At 41.8% G+C, this 25,130-nt stretch overlaps 1 protein-coding gene across 4 annotated transcripts in view; it reads left to right on the forward strand.

Annotated features, from left to right (window-relative positions):
- VWC2 (von Willebrand factor C domain containing 2) overlaps positions 1-25,130 on the forward strand; it is a 244,191-nt gene that overhangs the window by 165,360 nt on the left and 53,701 nt on the right. The window contains exons 1-4 of one of the 4 annotated variants that reach the window (XM_068936113.1): positions 13,736-14,490; positions 15,002-15,150; positions 15,284-15,422; positions 18,848-19,629. In XM_068936113.1, coding sequence (XP_068792214.1) covers positions 18,916-19,629 — 714 coding nt within the window. In that variant the 5' untranslated portion in view covers positions 13,736-14,490; positions 15,002-15,150; positions 15,284-15,422; positions 18,848-18,915. Of the gene's footprint in view, positions 1-13,735; positions 14,491-15,001; positions 15,151-15,283; positions 15,423-17,575; positions 17,822-18,085; positions 18,367-18,847; positions 19,630-25,130 lie in introns of those variants that run through there. The other 3 variants (XM_068936114.1, XM_068936112.1, XM_068936111.1) reach the window with 3 other exon arrangements.

Genomic DNA, 25,130 nt, shown 5'->3' on the forward strand with positions numbered 1-25,130 from the left:
CTGTAGCGATGAGAGAGGTTTGCCAGTCAAATTGTGCGCGATATGTTCTTTCTTCAGAACCCGGATAAGACCAGCACCTGTTGCTTCTTTGCAAGAGGTATTTGAGCACATGTAACGTTCACTAGCAGGTCTTCCTCATCCTCAAACCTAAACGGGCTAGATGTCCCCATTCTGTACAGGTAAAGTTGAAAGGTAGGCTAGATTAAGAGACTTGCCCAAGGGCATAGAGGAAGACCGAGTCTAACCATTGCTCTTGTCAACCCCAGTGCCGTTTGTCAGGTTGCTGATTAAGTGGAGGCTCCTACATTCTGTTATTGGTACTGCTGGTCTGACAAGAAGGATGCATTAGTTGTGGTAAGGTGGCATACAAATGAACCATGTTAATTTAAGTGCCATTAGGAACGCGAGACAGAAGGGAAAAAAAATCAATGCTTTGTTTTATAGTAAAGAAAAAATCAATAGGGAAAGAAATGGTATTTTCTAGTATCTCAGAAAACGTGTTGGACGATGGGGAATAGTTAGAGGAAATTAAAACTATTTAATGCAAGTTGATGGTGTCCTTTTAGAGAAGGATGGTCTGTAGCTATCATTCTATAATAAAAACCTGAGTAAAATCCGAAGTAAAGTGGTGAGAAAGAGGTAATATCAAGCGGAGGCTGATTTTTTTAATTAAAGTGGTAGCCACTGCAGCGAGTTTGTGAAAACTGCAGAAAAGATGTTAACAAATGGAATTCAAAAATAAAGATGAACAGCAAATGAGAGGTCATGCATAATCCCCAAAACCATGAGGCAGGCTGGTACAAGAATGACCCTACTGTGTCAGGCCAGAGGTCCATTTCAAGTCTGTTTTTCTGTCTAACAGTAGCCTGTAGCAGATGGCTAGGGAAAAAAATGTAAGAACAGGCCAAAAATGGAAAAAAGCTTTTCATGCTGTCCACTTCTGCTCTTAGCTGTCTGCAGTTCAGAGACTTCCTGAACCAGAGGTTGCATCTGGCCTATCTTATTTAATAGCCTTTGACATATCTTCCGTAATTTTTTTCTCTAACTGCTCTTTTTGTCTAACATAAAATGTTCTGTAGAAACAAATCCCACCCTTTAAGTAGGTATTATGTTAGAAATTAAGGGTTTGGGTTTGTTTTAAACCCACTTACTGATCCTTTCATTGGGTACCCCTACTTCCTATGGCATGACAGACTGAAAAATGGTTCCCTTTCACCTTCTTCTCATCATCTCATAGATGCCTGCCCCAGTTCTGTTCCCCTTTGCTCCCCACTAAAAGTCATCTCTTTGCCAAACTACAGTGGTCTTTGAGAATTAGTTTCTCCTCTGAATATCATTTTGCCCTGCTGTGTATTTGTAGTCAGAACTTCAGAGCAGAGATTTACACTGTGTCATAATGATGGTCTCTTACTTGTTTTCGGTTTCTTCCTAATATTTCTTTTGCCTTTCTGACTGACAGTGACTATTGGGCAGTACATTTTCAAAGATCTATCAACAGCATCTCGAGAGTCTTTCCTCACTGATAATACAGCTCATGTGGAGCCTGTCAGCTGTTTGCCCTTCACCTTAATTTTGACTGCTATGTGAAACCGTCACTCCTATTTCCACCCCTTTTCCAGATCGCTTCTTATTATGGCAAATAGAAAAGTTGGTCCCAGGGAATTCTACAGCTCGTGTCCCTCCATGGTGAAAGGTGCCCCTTTGTTTTCTGCCTTTTAGTTAGTTTTCTGTACATGAGCAGATCTTTCTCTTGTAACAGTTTAGGGGTTCTGAACAGCTTTTGGTGAGAAGCTATGTCTAAAGTTTTGTGTAAAACTGCAAACACTTCATTAGTTGAATTGTCCTTCACCATATTTCCATTGATTTGTTCAGAGAATTCTGATAAATTTGAGAGGCATGATTCACAGAATGGTTGAGGTTTGAGGGGACCTCTGGAGATCATCTAGTCCAACCTCCCTGCTCAAGCAGGGTCCTCTAGAGCATATTGCCCAGGATCAGAAAATAGATAAAAATAGATCCTCTATTTTATATAACATATTTATCTTATATTTTTAAAAAGTTTTAATTTTATCTTGTCAGTTTTATTTTTCCTTCACCTGAACACAAATCCAACCTTTTGAGGAGGTTAACAGATTTATCAAGACTCTTCAAGTTTGCTGTTAAACTATGCCAGTTTTTTCTTGTTCTATTAATTTCTTCTTGATAGGTGATACCAGTTTATTCTAATACCAGAGTGGGTCATTTTCAGGTACATATTTACCAGTTTCTGTGTTACTTGGGACTAAATTCCCCTTTTCTAAGTTTTTACTGTTCCAAGAAATAGTCTAACATAATATGTAGGTCCAGTGTAATGTTTAAAGATTTGCCCTCTGCATCACGTCGTCTTGTGAAATGTATCCAGATGTCTACCGTTGGGGTTAGGTGAATTCTTCCATTATTGTATTTTCTGTCCTTACAGTCTACGTAATAAGTTTTAACACTGCACAGTCTTTGCCATCATCCTCATGGGGTGTTCAACTATACCTTACATAAAATTAATATAGCTGATTCCTTTTAGGTAATACAATTCTGACATTATGAAAAATAATGAATGATCATTGTCTACTCCCCTTTTTCATACCAGTCCTGACTATCATGTTTCCATGGAGTCACCTCTATTATAGGTTGAAAAGTCTTTGTATAGTCAATCTTTCTTTGTGCAAAGCTGGCTAATTGTGTTTACCTCATTTTTCTGTTCCTTTTCTCAGCCAGTTATATTTAAGAGATGATAGGAACCAAAACTGTGTGCAGTATTCAAAATTCAGCTGCAAAATGGATTCATACCATGGCAAAACAATGTTTTCTGATTTGTTCTCTATACTGTTCAAAATACTACCTGACACTCTAGTCCCTTTTCAATTAACGCTGAGCTGATATTTTCTTAGATTTATCTACTATAGCTCCGAGATCTCTTTCCTGAGTAGCAGTAGCTACTTTGGAGATCACCATTATGCACTAGCAAGAATATTCCCCCCCACACACATCCATGCTTTACTTTGCTTTACTGACTCGGAATTTCATCTACCGTTTTATGGCTGAGTCACGTAGTGTAAGACGTCCTCTGCAATGTCTCGCAGCAGCTTCCGTTTTTACGCCTTCTTCCTATATTCTCCTTTTTCTAGATCATTTATGAATGCAGTAAATTGAATAGGTGTCAGCAGAGATCTGTTTTCTTCCATTGAGAAAACTTTGTTTCTGCACTCATTTTTCCTCCCATTTAGTCCGTTATTAACTCATAAGAGAGCCTTCCCTCTTACTCATCTTAATTAAAGTATATTGGGAAAGACTTAAAAGCTTTCTTCTCCTTCCTTCCCCTCCTCCTGCCAGATTAATGGTATCACATGGATCATCCTTATCCACATACTTGTTGGCTTCTTCAGAGAACTCTAACAGATCTGTGAGGCTTGACTTTCCATAGGAAATGTCCTGCTCGACTCTTCCCTGGTAGGTTATTTTGGTTATACGCCCTCTGATTTTATTCCTTGTTATTGTTTTAGCCATTGTAGGATTCAGATTTTTTTTTCCTACGGATTTTCCCATTAGAGATGTCAGATGGTTAATACTTTTGCTGGATCCTCATGCAACTCTTTTTTTTTTTTTTTTTTTTTTAAAAAGTTGACATTGTCCTTCTGATACCAAGTGCGAAATCACACATTCCTGTTGTAGTTCAGCATCAGGGTAGAACTCTTGGCTGAATCTTAAGAATTTGTTGCTGCTCTTATATCAGTTTTGTTCTAAAACTTTCAGTCTCTCTTAGGTTTCTTTTTCCTTTATAAAACTGAAGTATTTTATTCTTGAGTGAGAGAAATCAAAGAAAGAATATGCTAGGGTCATCCTCTTACAGTCAGTACCACAAACATACATGTCTTGATACATACACATACTACTTGAGTTTTAGCTGTATTTTGGATATGGTGGAAGAGTGTATATTATAAAATGGGAGAGGAGAGAAGACTTATTCTACTCTTGTTTTCCCTTGTATACACGCAAGAGTAAGTCTGCTGAAACAGCAGGATAAGACCCAGACACTCAAAATAAGACTAGTGGAGGAAGAAAAGGTTTAGTAGGTCTACCTGGGGCTAGAAGTGAAAGGAAAAAGCAGAACTGAATTCTTTTCCCCCTCAAATCAAAGCCTTACAGTAGAGTTCATGAGAGCATCCCAGCTATTTCAACAGTGACTAACCAGCTGTCACATCGTGCTTCCCTCCTCCTGTCCTTTCACTGTCCCTTTGAAGCTGGTACAAGGTGAACATGCGGAGACTAACTTGTGATTATGATGTACTTGACCTGAATACACCCCTTTAGGAAACAGGTAATTTTGCTAATTTCCTGCCTGTTGTAAAGCTTTTTAATAGATTTTGTATGCAGGTAGAAGGACTGACAGGTTTTTATTATTATTATTTTTGCCTGGGATTTTGTAACTGGTATAGCACTCTTGTACTCTGCTCTCTGATGGACAGAGATTTTCTGATAGTAAGTTACTGAGTGAGTCATGTCGAACGCAGTTATGGCAGCGCAGCTGTTTCACTGGAGTTTTCATCAGGAGGCATTTGTGTGGCAGTAAAGTAAGCGTTACTGGTAGTTAGGGCAATTGCACAGGATGCCGGAAACTAAGTTTCATGCATATGTTTTACTGTCCTTACAGCATCCTAGTGAGTTCCCTTGGGTGATCTTTGAGGCATATATTTCTTTCTCCACATTTACGTGAATAGTCCCTGTTCTGGAGGGTGATATTGAGGTCTATAAACCACAGATGCTGGGCTGGACAATACGAAGATGCAGCACCCTGCGAGTGATACAGGAGTAACTGGGGCACTTTGGGAACCAAAATAGGAGATTCTGCGATATAATTCAGCCCTTCATCAATAAATGTAATTTAATACATTTTATGTAATTTGATTGCAGTTCACCTTTTTACTTCATAGAAAGAACTGGAAGTCCCTTTTATACATCAGTGATCCAGAAACATAGTAAAAGTCTTTCTCATATGTCCTCTCTTTCGAGAATCCATCCTTTCATGTTCTACTTCACATGGTGTGATGGTCTCAAAAAACCTCGAAATTAAGACTGTAAACCAGAAGGTTGGGCTAGCTAGGGACAATTTGTAACTATACTTTTCTATGAATTTACATACCTATCAAAATGGAAAGGTTTTGCGAACACGGTGCAAGGACGGCAAAGTTCCAGCCCGCCCTGCGGAAGGTGCCCGGGGGTTCCCAGGTTGGTCTCCCTTCCCTGCTTTTCTCCTAGGCAGGCCACCTGCTGCAGGGCCGTGGCAACTCTCCTGGCAGAGCTGAGACACGTTTCATTCCAATGAGGTTTTCTTTTGTGGAGGAGGGAATAGATCAGATGAAGGAAGAGGACTTCAGTTTCTAGAGTAAGCAATTGTGAGCTGACATAGATATTATATTTTTACGCAGGGCAGACCGTATACCCCTTCAGGCCTGTTTTCCCAATTCCCTTTAGGTTGCTAGAGTTTTGTTTTTTTTTTTTTAAAAAGTCGTGATTCCTTTTTACTCTTTCTGTTTGGAGTATGGGAAATCCAAGAAGTGACCTCCAGCAAATTTAGCACAGTTCTTAAGCTTTGCTTGTGCTACTTCTTCCTCTCTCCCTCCCTCCCTCCTTCTTTCTGTTGCAGCATCAGTGCACCTGACAAAATGTTGCATATATCTGCGCTGAGAGATTTGACCTGAGGCTTGTCATCAAGCTTCCACAGCCCTGATATAATTGACTGTTTGGCTTTGACAGCCCTTTTCAGCAATTGTGTCAATTAACCCTGGGGACTGAGGGCTCCTCACACCAACACAACAACACTAAATATTCTCTGCTCTAGACAAGGATTTAATGGATCATCTAAGGCAGGTTTCTTTCTGGATCACCAGCTGAAGCCTCTGCTTAAGATGAAGAAATGTGCGACCCAATTGACATAAGCTCAAACACCAAATAACAAAACACTGCTCATAAATCAAGAGCTGTGATTGTTTAGCTGCCAACTGGCAAGTAAAGCAGTTACACATCTACTTGGCTTCTTTATCCTGTTGTATGTTTGACAATCTGGAGTTGTTAAGCATGAGGGCAAAATGTCATTTTTTTATTTGAACCCAGCTTCCTGGCCAATGAATCTCTGGCAGGCACACATCAAAACAGAGTAGCTTTTTCTTGTGCAACATGAGTATTGCAGCACAGAAGAGCAAAGAAATTAAGTTACATTTGTGTATCTCTGCAATGCAGACTCTAAAGAGCAACACATGACACCAACAGTAGAAACCAAAGACACAAACTAAAGCAGCAAAGCTGGGAACATATTCTCATTAAATCTTGCTTTTATCAAAAGCCCACATCAACCTGCCAGAGAAATCCCATTAGCACCAAAGCAAGAGCCTAGATACAGACCCAGTGAACTACTTCAGGATTTTTGCCTCCACTCCAGGGACTTTTTTCTTCCATCTACAATCCACCATAGATTCGTTTAGCAGCAGGAACTGTTTATTTAAAACCTCAGGTGTGCCTGATATTTTCTTTTTCCAAAAGCAGTTATTACCTGCTCTATTTTCTAAAGAAAAATTAATCTCAATTGGGGGAGAGGGGAACATTAGAGAAAGGACGAGGCTTTTTCCTTTATCTCATTCAATTTTGTTTAATTGAAAAAGTACAGAAGTTCTGAAAGCCTGTTCTTACATGCTTACTCCTTACTCTAATGCTTCACTAGGGGAAAAATATATATATTTTAAAATGAACTCCAGGCAAAATCCTTTGTAATAGAGAGTTGGGAGTCTGTTCCATAATCAACCGTCTCGCTTCTGTAGAAGGCACAAATGTGATTTTTTTTTTTTTTCCACTACGCTTTTACCCAAGGATAGCCAACTTGTATTAATAACGTATTCCTCTTCTGGGAGAAATGCAGCCTAGGGGTCTGAGCAACAGAGGCACCAGTCACCTGCAGCTCTGATCAACTTCAATGGGAAGTAGATGTCTCTGTGGATCAGAATTTACTAGAACAGAAATCCAGCCTCAGGATAAAATGAGACTTTTTAAAGAAATTTAATTTCCGAAGAGGAATGTGACTGCTTAGGGTGGTTGCAAGTTGGTATGTGAGGATCTCTCTAAAGGCCCCAGCTAGCAGTTGATGGAGTGGCAGCAGGGGCATCTGCCACCATGGCAGAGGCTCATACCAATTCTTAGTCTCTCTAATAAAAGGAAAAAAAAACAAGTGGAAGTCACTTTTTTCCAGCAGATACAAGGGGAGGGAAAAGAAACCCTAAAAGAGTATCAGACATAAGAGTGGATGGTACAGTAGCTTTTGCTGTAGGAATATCTTTGGGTCCCAATTATTTGAACGATCTTTATGTAGAAGTTACTGGTGTAAAAAAAAAAAAAAAAAAAAAAAAAAAAGCTAATTTCTTGAGTAAAAGTTCTAGACTTCATCCCAAAAGTTCTTGAAAATTGTAAATGTGCAAATAAACATCTATTTGTGAAGCTGTCAGCAAAAAGGAGTTTAAACAGAGTTTTATGATAAAAGGAAGACAAAAGATGATATGAGAAAAAATCTAATTGCCTAAGTTTAAAAATATCAAAGAGCTAGTGAAGTAAAGCTTATTTGAATGTCAACACCTAGATTGCTTTCTCAGCTGATAGCTATTTTGCTAGTAGTATGGGGAGGGGGAGAGGTCCTGAGCAGAAGGATTGAGCAGTGTTTTAGGGTATTCTGAGGGCTAAATTTTCACAAGTCTTAGTTGTCACCATTTGTTTCCACTGTGATACTAATTGGCATATTTTCAGAACAGTTTGGCACCTGGTAAGCTGAGGTTCTTTGGCTGATGTACTTGGCTAGCTGGGAGCATGGAAAGCCTTCCTGGGCATTTCCGTTATCAGATGAGGTGTGTGTTTTGTTTTTTTTTTTTTCCTTCTGTGTGCAGTTGGCTTCTTGCCATTACCTGTTATAACACCGGCAACGTAAAATTTCCCTGTACCTAGACAAGAACCTGAGGTACGGCCCTTTATGAAATTACCATGCTTGTTCAGCAGCCTAAATCTGCTTCAGGAGTCAGTAACCATGCTACTAAAGCAGCATTTAATTTTAACTAATGAGGGAAGGAAGAATGTATTTTAAAGAAAAACCTTTAAAAACTATCCAAGAGTTTTACTGCTTTGGGGATGACCAAGTTAGAACTGGTTTGCTCAGCCAATCCAACTTTTGACTGATTTGGTGTGATACCCTTAAATGTCTCTTCAACAACCCTTTTACTCCTAGAGCAAGACTTTTTAATGTCTGAGGTTTTTGCAGTTCTTGGGCTATGGCCTTTGTTCTAAGAACAAGTTACATGGGCTTTACTGAAGCAGAATCACACACCTTAGAACATAAGGCTGGGTTCACATGAGAATTTATTTAGGTCGTATTTATGGAGTTGTTGCTGATTAGGGTTAGAGTTCACAGAGCTATTAGAAAAAAAACAGCTCAAACCTAATCTGTTTCTAAACAGGGTTTTGAGGTAATACCTTCTGCCTCTCATGTGACTGTCTTAATTGAGCCCTAGACCAGCATGAGACAGGGCTGGCTTGGTTCTTCCTGCTGGAGTTGTTCTGCTTTGACAGAGGTAGAGAACTGAGTTGCAGTCCCTTCTCCAAAAAAAAAAAAAAAAAAAACCTATCATGTGTACAAAGCAAAGTAGCGTCAAATGAGAAATTAATCACTGGTAGCCTGGTGGCTAGGCTATTTTCACAGGAAGGTAGGACTAGGGGTTAAATGTCCTCAGGCAGAGGAGGAATGGAGCTTGTAGCTCTGATAGTCTGCATGGAGCGTTCAGCCCCTGATTCAGTGGTCACTGGTGTCACAGGGGAGTTTTTGTGAGCATCTGAGCTGTCACCTTCTTCATTGATCTTGTGAGCGCCTAATCTGGAAACTCAATTATTTACAAGGCCCTGCCTGTAATAACTGTGAAGCCCTACTGTGGATAGGTAGGGAAATTGCTTTGTTCCCTGCTTATCTTCTTCCAACAAATAGTAAAGTGAACCAACGTGACCAACCTGCATGCAGTATTCATTCATTAACAAAATCACAGAGCAGCTCTATTTCTTTTGTGTTACACCTGGTTACCATCAGGCTTGGTCTTGCAAGTGCTCATGAGCCCCCTACTTGCTACAGTAGTCCTAATAGTGCCAGTATGTCAAGATCTGATGATAAAAACTGAGCAAGGGACCAAGCTTTGGAAGAATGGATACTTAGATTTTTGTGCGCGGACAGCTTAGATTTTTGTGCGCATATAAGGGACTTAGTGTACCACTCATTCAGGTATGCACTGAATATCTTACTTCAGTTCACTAGGGAATGAAGTGAGTGTTGACCATTAAATGGGGTCCCTGCAGAGGGGAGAGAAGCAGGAGACTTGCATTACCTTCAGGCCCTGTATACAAACACAGAGTAAACGTTCTTTTTTTCTTTTTTTTTTTTTTTTTGCTTTCCCCTGACTCAAGTTGTAGGCCAAAGATTGTTTGCACTGACTTTGTCTTTTGCCCTGCTCTGGCAGCTCGTGGTTTAAATCATGATTTCTGAATCATTTAACTTTTTTCATTAAAAGAAGACAGAAAAACTGTCTCACCAGCCTTTGTGATTGCAGAACTTCCTGCATGTAATCATCTCCAGGAATTAGATCCAAAGACAGAACACTTGGGAATGTGCAATTCATGAAACTTTCCATATGCTACAATTTATAATTTTTCTAGCTTTTTTTTTTTAAACTGTGAGGTTATCAGATGTGTATGAATTAATTTAAAGGCCTTAATGGGCTTTTAATACAGGTAAACTACCAGGTAAAGGATATAGGAATTCTGTAATAATGTCGAGAAGGGTAATGACAGGAAAGCAAAGGAGTTCTGAATACCAGAATTAGCAAAGCATGTTTTCTTGTAGATTTGTGTCTTTAAATCAATCAACTCCAGTGTCTAAGAAGCTATCTAGTGTAGATTGGGCATTTATAAGCGTGGTCCCTTGTACGCATTCTCTGCTGTGTAATGCAAGGTCACAACGCAGCTTCAGTGACAAGTTTAAGGTTGCTCCCCTGCCAGTTCACCTCTTTTTGTAAAGTTTGAAGAACTCAATTTCTTTATCAAGTTTGGCTGAACTTGGCCAACGGGTTCAAAAGTAGTTAGAGGGCAATAGGATAAAATGTGTATGCATTATATAAATGTGTTGTTGCAAAAGCTTCATTTCTTACTAAGTGGATGGTAACAGTGGGAGAAAGGGAGGACAAAGAATAGAAAAAGTTTGAAGATACATTATATAAAGCATGCCATTGAAGCTTTTATATCTAAGGGTTTATGCTTAGTGAATTATGGAGACTATCCCCCAAAAGCATAAATAATCTTAGACAGTTTTGTATTCAACAACTCATAAGAATTTCCCAGACTATCACACCATAATAACAATAATAAATCAGTCCAAGATGACAAATATAGAGAGAGAGAGAATGAACCACAAGCAAGTATGTTAAATTGCTCAGAGTTCTGGTGACCTTCTAAACTTTGTCATGAATCAAAGTTCAGATTAGCAGTATGGTTAGGAGTCACTGAATGATCTAGACTGGAAAAGGACCAGTGAAGATCACCTCTTTCTGCCTCTTCCTCAAAGCAAGTCTATCTTCCTGGATAGATCAGGGCCATACCCAGCTGAATGCTGAAAATCTGCAAGGATGGAGATTCCACAACCTCTTCAGCCAGCCAGGTTTTCTACAGAGCTGAAAAATGTTTCTGACACCACCAGATGTTTTTTCCTGTATGTGTTACATTAAATAAATGTGAACATACAGGACTGTATTAATTAAATATAATAATCCCAACAAGGCAAATGGAAATGCATCAGATTGATTTGGCTTATAATTTTTTTAGTGATGAGTATTTTGTGCCTTTTTAATGTGTTTAGCATACTGTTAACAGTATGCTAAAGATTTTTAATGTGTTCTTTTTTTTTATTCTCCTTTTATATGTCTCCTTATCTTCAAATTTCCTTCACTTTTAATAAAGCTATCTTGCATATACCCTCTTTTCCCCCTTCAGTTTATTGCTTCAGAACTCTTTTCTCCAATTCTGTGTCACTTCAAAGACTGATGTTTCCCTTGTCTGCATCTCCCCTCCTGTTTGTTCATCCCCCACTGAAATTTCATTTGTCTTTCTAAGACCTATTTCCTTTCCTTACAGCAGCTCCATTTTTTTTATTCCCTTTGTAATCACCTTTTGCACCTCCCATATGTGGACAGGTTTTACATAAAATAAGTCCAAAAATCCCACCTGTCCAAAAAAAAAAAAAAAAAAAAAAAAAAACAGAAAACCCTCCAAAACTTTTGAAGTTGCAAAGTCATGTACTTGAGTACTTGCAAGTGCCAGGCTCATAGCTGACCTGTCATCTTAATTTTACTCTTTTGCATATCCAGTTAATGCACCAAGAGGCATGATGGTTCTCTGAGCCTGAAAAGAATTAAATTACAGGATCAGTTGTCTGGTGGTTATATTTTAATTCTGTAAACCATAGAGAAGAATGAAGGCTTAACATATTCCTGTGAATGCCTTAACAATATTTGACTTTGCAGTCTGAATATCAACGTGTAATATTTTATCAGCTTCTCCAAAAATAAGTTTAAAAAAAACCCCTGTGACATAAAAGATTTTACATGTTTGATTGTGCAAAAGCTTTGAAAGACTTTTGTTTTTATGTATGTATTTTTAAGGGCTTGTCTATGTGGGAGACAGGAAATTAATCATAACTAGTCACATAATAAATGTGACTAATAAATATTCTATGCTAATGGTGTTAAAATGAGTATTTGAATATGAACAATGTCTTTTAAAACATTTTTATCTCATAGGTAAATAAATATATGCTTCAAGTAAATAAATATATGCATGTTAGCTCAAAAACTAACCTATTATTATTCAAATAATTTAATGGGAAAGAAATACTAAACAGTACAATTTATGTTACAGAAGTTTTAAAGTTAAAGAATTGAATTAAATAGTGGTGTGAGTTATAATGGTAAACCAGTTTTGACAATAATAGCTTTTCTTTTTCCCTGTTTTCCTGAAGGGTACAGGAGAATTTTTGCTTCAGTTCGACTTATTCATTAAGTTTAGTTCAATGTTTAATGCAATCAAAGCTGAGGAAAACCTCTGGGAACTGAAGTTACAGCAAGGCTGGGGTTTTGGTTTGGGGATTTTTGTTTCTTGGGGGTTTTTCTTCCCTTCCAGTAACATTAAAGAGCAGTGAGAGGATAAGCTCTATTAATTCCAAAATCTGGAACAATATTGAACCAGAAATATTTTATTGCATAAAACTTTTGATAGCTGATGCTTCCTCCTTGAAGAAATTTCCTGTAAACATAATGGTATGTAGAGAAAGTTAAATGTTATAAATGAGTTAAGCAAGAATGCTTGGTTATTGAACCCATGGTGAAAATGGGGGCTTCAAAATGCATTTATAATCACTCTCTTGTACCCCCTGAATGCAAGCACAAAATATCGTGCTCTGAATTTACACAGCCAGTTTTCCTCAGAGTGGCCCATACGCACAGGTCCTGCATTAAAAATTTCCCCTCCTTTCTCGCCAAAGGCTTCACAACACAATGTTTTAATATTTTGAATGTTTTAATAATTTAAGAATTTTAATGTTTGCGTGTTAATGTTTTAATATTGTTTAACTACTGAGGTTAAGATTGGAATAGCACTATTTTAAAGTTTATATTGGCAAAACCTCCATTAGAGATGCATCAGGCATGTAACAATAGAGAAGTGATTTAAACTGGTAGAACTTGTGTACGTTTTGTACATGAAAAGGTAGCAGGCGTTTCCTTTGCCCTTTAATGGGCGTAGAAGGGGATTCTTATTGACTCAGAATATATGCGTTAAAGTCTTCTCAGAGCTGAAAGGGGCAGAGAGATTGATTTTTTTTTTTTTTTTCCTCAGAGAAAAAGAGCTTTTCATGATTTTTTCCTTGAGCTTTCAATTTTAAGTTTTAAACAAAAACACAGTCTTCATTCCCATGTTTTGGAACAATTCTCTTTATGAATGCTATTAATTGAGAATACAAGTATTTTACTTTCATTGCACTTTTATTTTACTTAAATTTAATAATGAGAGAAATCACAAGCTAAAAATGAGCAACGGCTAAAAAGCACTTTAGGGTATTTCTTAGAATATTAATCTGTAGCAGCAAAAAACTCTTTAAGGGACATTTCATAAACTTATGGCTTCCAAAGCTTAAATTTCTCACTCTTGTCTAGGGAGGATTTTTTGTCTTACAAGTAACAAGGAAAAAAAAAAAATCCTAGCATGCAAAATGTGATTTACAGAGTACAAAGAGTGCTCATATTGAAGAGCCTAAACTCTAAATGACAGAGCATTTTTAAGTTTTGTATTCAGCATGTAAAGCAGAAGACATAATGTTGTAACATATCATTATCTGAGATAAAGCAAATAATTTAAAAACAATTAATGAAGAGAGACAACTGTAACTACAGCTTGTGTAATGCTTCCTCAATAACCACTTAACAGTCAACTTAAATAGACATTGAACTAGTGAAAAAAGTAAGAACTAGAGCAGTACGTGTTCAGCATCCTTTGACAGGTGGCATAAAGAAAACAGAAGAAATAAAAATGAAAAGATGAAAGCTAACCTAGTTTAAAAATAGTTATGGACTTTTTTTTTCTTTAAGCTGTTTAAGCTGCTTATTTACAATTCAGCCTTTCAAGTACACATGAATTGTTAGAGTAATATGCACCTTGGCTTTGTCTCTCTGTTTGTTTTCAGACTGACTGCTATTTGAAGGCCTTATTTTATATGGCTGGACTAATACTATTCCACAAATTGCTACCTTTCTAAAGCTATGATGTGAACCTGTCTGAACAACTGCCACTTTAGCACCACAATAAAAAATACCTTTCAGATAACAACCCTTTTCCTTTTGGAAGGAATAACAAACCAAAGCGAAATAAATAGGAACGATGATCTGTTTCCCGAGCTAGCAAGGTCTAGCGCCAGAGGAGTCGCTTTTTCCGGCTGTTTTCTCCTCTTTTTTGGACTTGCAGAGCCGCTTGGGTGGGGACGCATGGTGTGCACCTTGTGCCCTATAGTTACCACCTGAGATTACCCTGCACTCACTGTGGGCTCAGTAAACCCTCCCGTCCCCAAACCTTATTCTTACTGCTGCGTGATTGTTTGTTGGCTTGCTTTTCCTTCCTGTCAACATCGGCCAGGTCCTCCTGGGAGCTGAGGGCTTCCCCAGGTGGTTGTCCTGCAGGTTCATTTCCAGTTCTCCCCCCTGTCTCCGCACCGTCCCCTCTCCCTCTGTGCTGTGCAGAACCAGGGGACGCTTCTGGCATTAAAATAGGGGAGATGGGAAGGAAGATGTGCTGTCTGCCTTGCGTTGCGTGGAGGTCGATGGCTGGAGACTGCCTTCCTTCGCTTTGGTAAGTAGCTGCATACTCTGTGCCTCGGTTTGTCCGTCTCGCGGCTGTGCAAATGCTCTTAGATGTCCTGATGCATAGTTGTGACATCTTGTGTTTCTGCTGTTATCCACCACGCCACACAAGTGTGTTTAAACCTGTTAAAAGATGTATCCTGTATTTGGGGTCTCGTTCACATTGAGGTGATCCTCAAAAATATTTTTCAAACGTTGAGTCTGCCTCATCTCATAGAGTGGATGTTTTAATTCAGTTTCCTCACTAATAGCCATCTATCTTCAGCAAGACAATCCGTTCTCACTGACTCCAGCCTGGTCTAATGGAGATGGTCATCATACTAGTTTAATTTAAACCATTCCTTGCCAGCACCGTTTTTATTTCCACTTGTGAACTTTCTTTTTGTTTTAGTTCCAGTCAGTTCCCACAGAGCTAAGACAAAACTAGCTTAGACTGTTTTATAAAGTGAGTGTGCACACTGCTTTAACTCTGATTTAGCTAATGCAATGTTCTCATGCAGACAAGACTCTGGCAGAGGGGAAGGAGCCTTGAATGGAGATGCAGAATTTGATTGTCTTCTAGAGACGCAGTTTGTCCTTACTACTGTTCCCTAGCGGTAGAGCGGAGTGGGGAAACCTGCACCAGTGTTTCTTGTGCCAAAACTATTCTGTGAGTAAACGTAAGGGCTTCAGCCTCCAGGGCTGTCTGTGTGACACCACGCGTATGAAATTCTCATTAAAATAGTTGTTAAAAACGGCCATGAAATAATTGGTTCTTTTGTTTCTCTCTTCTTTTAATCCAGAATCTACAGTGAAGAAAGAATACTGAGCATTTCTCTCATATCTGCTGTTTGACCATATGGACTATAACGTACTGCAGTTTGATACTGTTTATGTTAATGAAGTGGTCAGGTCTCAGTTCTGCAAGGTTCCTAGTGCCAGGTACCATTCATCATTCAATATACTTACGAATCTGGGTGAATAGAGGCTGAAGTCCAATGAGATCTTTTAGGTTAAAAAAGAGAGCATTTACCTTAATATAGCGGTGCCAGGAAGGCTAAGATGACGTGGGATTTGTGGCTGTGAAAGTGCTCTGAGGTTTTGCCTCCCTCATTATACAGTGATATCTTGAACCTTCAGCCCTGGCTGATGTATGTGCCATAAAACTGGATGTGGGAGAGGCAGAGCTCTCCTACAAAAAGAATCCTGAATACTGAAAATGCTCTGCATCCTCTCAGGTTTTGTAACAGAGTTTCATCTGGGAACCTGTGAAAATGTCAGAACCATAAACTGGCTTCTTTCTCTTTTTCACAAAGCTGGCATGTCTTTCCAAATATTTTCTCTCTCTTGCTCGCTCTCTCTCACTCTACCCACAACTGGCTGTTTCTTAAACGCACAAAGTTCATGCTTTTAAGTAAAGCAGTGATGGTTATTCAAGTTCTTGTAAAATTAGTAATGAGGTACGTTACTTACAGGGTTGTTTACTCCATGTAAGGGTTTAAGCTATATAAGGGATAAAATTACTGATTTTAGAAAAGGCAAAGATTTAATTCATTATTCAGAGGAAACGAGATGGTCATTTGAAGACAAATACTTGTTAATGAGTAGTCAGACACTGAGAAAGGCCTACCCTAGCTACATAGTCTGTAGTCTAGAAGCCCTGTGGCAATCTGGAATGGCATTTTAGTAGGGCGACTGTGGAAACATTTGATTCCTTTGTATCCTTCAGAACTTTGTTCTTCTATTTTAAAGTTTCAGAAGACTAAATCAATGTTTTTCTGGTGAATATTTAAGTGAGGGGGATAAGATGGTGTTAACTGAAATAATTTTGTAAGCTAGACAAGAATCGTAGACGTTCATAGAGAGAACTGAGCAGCCAAAAGAGCTCTGCACAGGAGGATGCAGGTGCCAGAGTTTAAGTGACTGGGATTTCACAAATAACAGCTGCTCATGAAGGTACTTAACAGTGAAACACGGAAAGCTCCTCAGTATCCAGCAGTTTTGACTGCTCTCCTGAGTACTGATACCGCAGTGCTGCCACTTTAATGAAAACATTTCTGAAAATTTTACCTAGCCTGAAAATCTCAATTACGGTGCCATATACTTTGGGAAACCCAGCCCTGGCCACGAGCAGGGCACAGCAGGCTGGTTAAAGACCTACCGCGGCTGCAGGATTACTGTAGCCTGGGGTAAGGGACTGGTCTGGAATATCTGTCAAGCAAAATTTGCAGAAAATGATAATATTGATAGGTCAGCTAATGCAGCACAGACAGCCCTGGAGGCTGATCCAAGCCCTCACTCAGCTCCAGAACAAGAGCATCAAGCTTAAGGACCCCTTATCTAGCCTTTCTCTTGTGTTTCTGTGCTAACGGTCTGACTGTGTTTCAGCCATCATTGCTGTAATAGGCCTTTCTGCCCCTTTTCCGTATCAAAACAAACGTGCGGAAGCCAAAAGTGTTAGTCTCACCAACTCAAAAGCTTGAATAAGCATTGCAACCGGTACATCGTATACCGTTTCATCGCTAGGAAAGGCGAGCGAGGGAGACTTGAACAAAGCCGAGTAAACTAATTGGATGTTGCGCTGTGGACAGTCGGAGACGGGCCCCTCTGCGCTGCCCGGAGGAGCTGGTGCTCACCCACATCCGCCTGCCTCCGGGGCTGGGCGGTAGGGCTGGTTTGCAGCCCTGGCCACGCAGGTGTGTGCACCTGTACCGACCACCCACCTGTCCTCCTCTCGGGAGGAAAACCCCTCTGTAACACACAGGGTAAGTGGTTTTGCCGGTGTATACGTTAGGTGACGGGGAGAGCGCCTATGTTAGCCTCGTTGGACGTCTGGGGACGTGTAACCCCACGGGCCCAGCGGCGTGTCGCCGATGCCAGGCGGTTGGCATGCCTAATAAACGCCCTCGGGCCAAAGTTTCAAGCGTTGCAGCAGCCGGCCCAAGAAACACCTGCCTTCGTTTCCCTAACTTGCTTCTCCGGGGAGGCTTCAGCCTGCCGCCTCCTCGCCTCCCTCCCCCGGCCGGGCGGCGGGGGCCCGCAGGGCGGTGCGGTGCGGTGCGGGCGCGCAGGCTCCGCGGCGGCCTTTCGGGGCTGCTGCGGGCGCCGCCGTCGCCCCGGGCGCTGCGCAGCCATGTGAGGGCGAGAGGGGCGGCGGCAGAAGCCCTTCCCCTTCCCTCCCTCTCCCTCACCCCCCGGGGCTGCGGGCTGGGTGTTTGCTCGGCAGGTGCCCGGAGGAGGAGGAGGAGGAGGAAGGAGGGGCAGCAACAAGCTGCTGCCGCCCGCAGCCCCGCGATGGCAGCCGGGCTGGCAGCGCGCCTCGCCGCCCCGAGCCGGCGCAGGTAGGGAGGGAAAGCTGGGGGGGGGGGGGCTAAACCCCAACCTTCACCCCCCCCCCCCAGGGGAAAGGGGCGAGGGCGGTGCTGCCCGGCCCGGCCCGGAAAGTTTGGGCAGGCAGCGCCGAGGGTGCCCTGGCGCGGAGCGGAGCGCGGCGCTGCGCTGCGCGGAGGGAGGGCGAGCGGGGCGGGGGGGGAGGGAGGAGGGCTTTTAAATGGCTCGGAGCAGCGGCCCCACGGAGGGTGGGCTGGTGCCGGGAGGCTGGAGCGGCTTGGCTGGGGGAGCGTGTGCGTTTTTCGGGTGTTTTTTCCGATGTAAGGCGCGGTGTTTTGAAGTCGGCGGCCAGGACTGCCGCTAAACTCGCGGAGGATTTGGGTTAAGGAAGAAGGCTCTGCCGCAGAAACTCTTCGCGGCTCTGCCTCGCCTTTAAAACCTGGGAAGACAGACATAGCGGGCGCTCGGCTGGGTAGTTCCGAAAAGATGCAGTTTTGCTCTGCTCGCTTTAACGTGCTTGCTCTTACTTGTCAGAAGGAAACGTGCTCACTGGCAGGTATTTAAAAAAAAAAAAAAAGGCGCTTCGGGATGAATAAAAGGTTAGGGAAAACTATCGCGCCCGCAGTCAGCAAATAGGATTGAACTGGCTGGTTTCTGTTCTGGACTCTGCTGTGGTTTAGGGAGCTGCATTTGGTTCAGCGTGTGCTCTCTTCACGTGGCATCGTTCGAAAGCAATAAGAACCCCTAAATATTGTGATTTCTTTTGCATGTACCTGCTGTTGCAAATGCTAACTCCCTGGAGTTGTGTGTAGCACTTTGACGGAGCTGAGGAAGCCCGGGTCTGTGGCCAGAGCCCTGCTATTTATAAGGCTTTGTGGAGCGGGGGAGGAGGAGGAGGAGGAGGAGGGATGCAGCACAAGGCTGCTGTTTGCCTTTTGCATAAACTACCGAGGCAGGTTGCATATTGTTTGAGATGTCGCGCTGGTGCAGGGGGAGCCGTGCCCGGGCTGAAGTGTGCCTAATCGCTCTCTTCCCAGGAAGCGTGGCGTTGTGCAGCGATTCCCTCCGATGTGAACGCAGTGTCCCCTGTGGGATGCGGTAGGTGATGCCCAGCTCTACTGCAATGGCAATTGGAGCTCTCTCCAGTTCTCTCCTGGTAACCTGCTGCCTCATGGTTGCCCTCTGTAGCTCCACCATACCCGTGCAAAAACTGGCCAAGGCTCAAGACAAACAGGAGATAAAAGCCAGCCAGGAAAAGAGGGATCACACGTCAACAAGGGACGGTCAGACGGGCCCCGGGAAAATGAATGAAATCGGCAGGAGCGGGAGGGAGGAGGGCGCCAGAGATTGGAAGAGCAAAGGAAACAGGAACTACTCAAACAAGGAGTCTTGGACTAAGCAGAAACAGGCTTGGAATAGCCAGGGCACGGGCAGTAAATCCGGGAGCGTTCAAGTGCAGGAGCAAAGGGACGCCGCTGCTGAGGAACCTCAGGTGGCTGAAGATGCGTCCCTGCCCGAGGCCATGGCCAGCGTTACCCCCGAGCCCCCGGAGGAGTACGCCTACCCGGACTACCGCGGCAAAGGCTGCGTGGACGAGAGCGGCTTTGTGTATGCCATCGGGGAGAAGTTTGCGCCGGGGCCCTCCGCCTGCCCCTGCCTGTGCACGGAAGAGGGGCCGCTATGCATCCAGCCCGAGTGCCCCCGGCTGCACCCGCGCTGCGTCCATGTGGACACCACGCAGTGCTGCCCCCAGTGCAAGGAGAGGAAGAACTACTGCGAGTTTCGGGGGAAAACCTACCAGACCCTAGAGGAATTCATGGTAAGGATGGAAACAAAGTCATTTCACGGGTCATTCTGTCACTCAAAGCCATGTTATATTCTTGAAAAGCTTTCTTGCTTTCTGCGTGTTTTGGGGCTTCTCTCCCCCCCCCCCCTTTTTTCATTTTTTTTGCTTTAATACTGCATCTGCGCTGCTGTAAGATGTTTCCTTTAAACATGACCTTTCTTGTTCAGTGATACTGTAACATTTAAAAATGAGAGGGCTGGTCTTTGTTAAGTCCTTTGGTATTTACAGTAAAAAATATTACTTGAAATGATGCTACTTGGTGTTGATGGGGATGTTATGGGAATTCCTACCACTACACTTGCCATCTTATTTTACCTTGTGTTAACTGTGAAACTTCTACCTTGCATGGATCAAGCAGGGCTTGGGGGGCTGATTTTCCATTCCTGGTAATCTGTCAGTGCCAGCACCTTGTTCCTACAGCTCATTTCTCTCTTTTCCTTTTTGGCTCTTTCAGCTGGGCTGTTCAGGTTATGTAATATTTTCTCTCTCTTATGGGCCGCCTTTTTAGTAAGAGCATGGTTTACAGTCTGGATTACAATGATACTTTAAGTGCTGTATAGCTTAAAGTATAGAGAAACCCCTCTGTACAAAGGGTTTATAGAGAAACCCTTTGTAGGGCCTTTTTAGCAGCATTATGCAAAGTCATTATCATTGAAAATGCCACTTGTACGTTACAGTGCACTGAAAAGTTTTGGAGTTGGGGCCAGTTTCGTAGTTGCTTATCTTTTTCCCTTTAAGTATCTTATCAGAGCTGGGATCTGCAAGCAGGCTCTGAGTATTGGCTTGGGCATGTCAGTTAGATAAAGATGTGGATCAAAACCCGTATAGCAACACACTTGTGTTTTTAACAGCAGAATAGGTTGAGGGCAGTGGGAAATCCAGTACAGAGGTCTGGCAGCTTGAGCCCGGCTCAAGACAGAGAAAAAAACTGTCTTTGTGAAGGCTGTAAATAAGTTCCCACCTCTGCTCTCTGTGGTACTTGTGCAGTCTTAGAAACTTATTTCTATTCCAAAGGTCATCTTGTATTTTTCAACTTCTTGAAAAATAAGTAGATAAAGCAGTGGAATTACTCTCTCCGGAATAATTCACAGTATTTTCCCTTTGCTGTCTTTAAGGTAGTGATGTGTAGAGCACTAGTGGTTTTCAAAGCATGACAGAGAGCAATGGCTCGGCCTCCCGTTTCCCATGTCACCCGAAAGATGCACTCAGCTTTGGGCAGCAGTTTTCTACTTTAAAGAGAGAGGAGATGCTTTTAACAGTGGATAGTCAGTGTGACCTTTTCAGAGATGGATTGTGAAATCCTTCCTTTTCCAGCAAAGTTAATTCTGAAGGGCAGCCAGGACAGTGATGCTTCTGCACATGTTGTCTGTAGGTTTCAGTCTCAAAGTTTTAAAGGCTTCTTCCTGTGCTTTGTTTGTGCTCCTCTAAAACCTTCCACATCTCTGCCTTTATGCAGTGTTGTTGTGTTAATGGCTGCGAAGAAAAGCAGCCTTATTGTGTTAAGAGTATAGCAGGAGGATAAAACCTTAAAGGTATTTCGGCATGGCTGGCAGCCTTGGTGTTTAAAAAAAAAAAAAAAAAAAAAAAGAATGCTAAACAGTGGCACTTACAGAAACGTTGTTTTGAAGAGACTCTGGCTTTCAACATTATTTCAGCATTATTTTTAATGTTATATGGAGGTATTGGTGCCTCCATATAATGAAACATCATTTCCCATTGATGCCTTGTCTCACTCAGAATTGGAAATACGACTGGGAAGGGATGTACATTCAGGACACACACGGACAGTGACGGATGCAGCTAGGCAGGGCAATTGCAGCCTATGTATTTTGACGCGCAGGGACCTTGATTTTTAGTTGGGTTCCAAGTCAGGTTGCAGCGAGCGCTGTGAGCACAAGGCCGCAAACAGGCGTTTGCGTGCGCCACCACAATCAATTGAGATGTCGGGCGAAGTAATGCACAGGTGTAGTCAGATTGCTGCTAAGTGGAAGCAATTGCAAATGTAAATAATTGCACACAGTTTCAAGGGCCGTTTTGCAAGTTCAAGGCTGACAGTCTTACGGAGGTTGCTAATATGCTACCTCTTGATTAAGGTCAGCGGAGGAATTCAAAGTGGATGGTAATCTGATGGTCTGGTTTTTCTGTGTGTCTGCATGCGTCCGACTTTTTGTGGGGAAGAGTGTCAGACGTCGTTGAAGGGGAAAAAAAGATGAGCTCCTAAATTTGAGGTGAAATTATCAGTACAAATCTTAATGTGTAAGTGTGCGTGCAAGTTTGGGAGTCTGTTTATATAAAACTGTGTATAGCTTGATATGCCAAAAAATGCCCATAACAAGAGCAAGTGCTAACTGAGAAGCTGGGTTTACCAGGGCATGGGAGGTTTGGTGTGTTTCTTCTTTGACTCATGGCTCTTCCTGCAGGCTGTGCTTGTGTGTGTGTATGCATGTGTTTCTCCTTTTTAACAAACCACATACATGTTGATTTTACATGCATACATACGTGTGTGTGTGTGTGTATATATATATATATATATATGTGGGAGGCAGAATGACATCTCATTAAGGTGTCATGAGCAGCTCCACTCCTCCCTGATGGAGGTGTCAGGATGCGGTAAGGCAAAGGGGTCACAGAATCCATGTGGGTGGAAATGGGAGCAAAAGCTTGAATTGGTGAAATGCGATTAGGATAACATTCTGCACTGGAGCTGGGGGTCGCTAAGCACATTCCCTACAAGATGCATTTTGATCTTCTAGTCTCTTTTAAAAATGCAAGGTGACTTATAAAGTAGCAGGCTTGGAAGGGCCATAAGTCATTTCCAGATCTGTGTGAAAAAGTAACTGGAGGTGGCTAACAACTACGCGTATTGTTTGGGAAAACCCTAAATTTTTGAAAATTATTGCGTCGTGTGGGTGTTTTTTACAGAATCTCTAGCATTCAAAACATGTATACGGTTATGAATAACACTCAGAACTCTGGAAGTCAAGAAACCCACGTGGTTTTTGAAACATCTGTGATACTTTGCAGGCACAGAGAAATAAAAATGAGATTGATATGTTTATTTCTTGCCAGCTTAGCCCTGTTCACATGCTCCTGAGAGGTGAAAGTGGAAAGAAAATATTACTAGTAATTCCAATGCAATAGCAAATCAGCTTAGGATTATGAAATTTTTTTAAAATGTAGTCCTTTTCAGGCTCAAGAAATCAAATATAGATTGTATGGGTTTTTTTTTTTTTTAATGTATGGATTAATTCTTATTTTTAGTTAATATTTATTTGCCATGTGGGAAGTGAGATGAGAAAGCTAAAATTATACTTTGCACCAGAACTTTGACCAATGTGAATTATTTATCACATTTAAATTCTGACAGTTTATACTACTTGTTGGATAAACCAAACTATAAGTTTCTTCCATGCCCTGCTAGTGGGAAATCTACCTGTTTACATTTGTGTGTTTGCTTTTTTACTGCATCTGCATCTCCATGGTGAAACATTTATACATCTGCTCATAAACTTCCCTTTAAACAATTCTAAAGAAGTTGTGCTTTTGCCATCTGTACACCATTTTCTGAGGTTTTATGGCTGCCTGGTGAGTACTTCAGGCTTTGGTGCCTCTCCTCGTCTTTGCTCAGTTTTTGCATAGGCAGAACTGCTGCTGCGCTGTAGTTAACAATTTTAGATGTAGACCTCGCAGAGGTTTACAGAGCCGCATTTTCCTTAGGCTTCAGAGAGAGAGGTTGATGACTTCTTTCTAGTCCAGTTCTTTGCAGTCCAGCCTGGCTCTGTCAAGTGTACAAAGTGCGAGTTGTGCTAGACTGGTCGTTCCCCAAACGAACCCATGGGACGTTCACTGCATCGGCCGGCCTTTGGGAGCAGAGGAGAGGAAACGAAGGACCAAAAGTGTCTCTTCATTCTAATTTATTTAACTGTTGTTATACAAACGCCGCCTTATTGCCTCTTTAGTGATGATTATGTATCCAAGTGTTAAGGTGCCATTAAGGTGAGGAAAGAAGTGGTGTTTTTCTTCAGTTGCTACTGCTTCTTGATGATCGATTAAAAGCAGTGTGCTATCATTTAGTCTAAAAGTACACCGATCAGGATTGACACTGGTACCATTTTAGCAACTGCCGTGGTTCACTTGCATGCATGAAAAGAGCTTTATAAAAATGAGCACGTACAGAACTTGCTCAGTTCTACTACCGTTACTCGTATCGGTGGGTTGTGTCGTGTCGTCCTGCCGACTTTAGCAAACTGCAAGAGCTCTCCCAGATGTAGAAAGTTGCATTGTAGAATTTGAGGTAAAAAAAGTGGAGAAACGGTGGATTTCTGAGGATCAGGATCTATTCTTTGGTAGTGGCACACGCCTGGCAAGGGGTAATGTCATGGCTGGTGGCTTTCCCATGCATTTCCCACAGGCTTGCGTGGGATGTGGCTGCCCCAGGAGCAGCGCTGCATTGAAATACGTCCCTAGATGGCAGGAGGAGGCACCTTGGGGCTCATGAGTGGCAGAGAACCACAAGCAGCTCTTCCTATAGCCAACACAACCATCTAGGGCGGTCAAGTTGGAGAGTGTTTTTCTTGCCCAGTAAGGAGGGAAAGAAAAAAAAAAAACCTGAACAAAACAGCAGCTGACGGATGACAGCACTTTCTAAAGGTGTACTTTACAGGTGTACTCCCCTAGAAAAACCCTTGCTCTGTAACACAGGCAGAGTGGTTGTGACCCTGCTATTACAATATCGCATTAGCTGTGTATTCAGTCGAAGAAAGATGTAGACTTCAAGTGTGTGTGCTATATAAGAAGGAAATGCATCATTATGAATCATCATTATTAAATCAAAATTAGATTAGTTATGTGTCTCATTTCACAGGACTTTTGATGCCTTTTTTTAAGGCTTCTCATTCTAGGAGTTTTAGGTCTCTGTCAAATTTGTAATTCTAGTAAACAAGCTACTTAATTAGAATATATTTAAATATTATAGATGAGAGATGTTATTCCTAGCATATGTGTGCTGTCTTTTTTCCTGAATATCATTAGATATTCTAGTTTTTACATCACTTTTAATGTTGAGCTGCACAGCAACTAAGCGGAGTTTTGGGGGCGGGAGTATCTGTTACTGGGCTTGTTAATGCGTCTTTTTCAAGCGATGGCAACAAGCATTGAAACAAACTGCAAATAACAGATTTACCTTGTTGAACTCGATCATTGGAATTGATTTCTAATAGCATTGATCAAGTAGGAGTCTTTAAAAAAACAACACCAAAAGGGCACGTTTTCATAGTTTAGTAAGCATTGTTTGTACATGTAACTCCAGAGGAAAGGGTTCTTAGTAGTGACTTGCAAATAGTTAGGAGCTCAAATTTGCTCCAGCACTCAAAATTTCGCATGCAGTTTCGGTGATTACCTGGTATATCTGAGCCTCTTGACTGTGAAAATTGGCTCAGAAATCTCCTTATCCACGGTGACTGCAGCTCTACAAG

Source organism: Struthio camelus, chromosome 2, assembly GCF_040807025.1.
Source record: "Struthio camelus isolate bStrCam1 chromosome 2, bStrCam1.hap1, whole genome shotgun sequence".
Classification (NCBI taxonomy): Eukaryota; Metazoa; Chordata; class Aves; order Struthioniformes; family Struthionidae; genus Struthio; species Struthio camelus.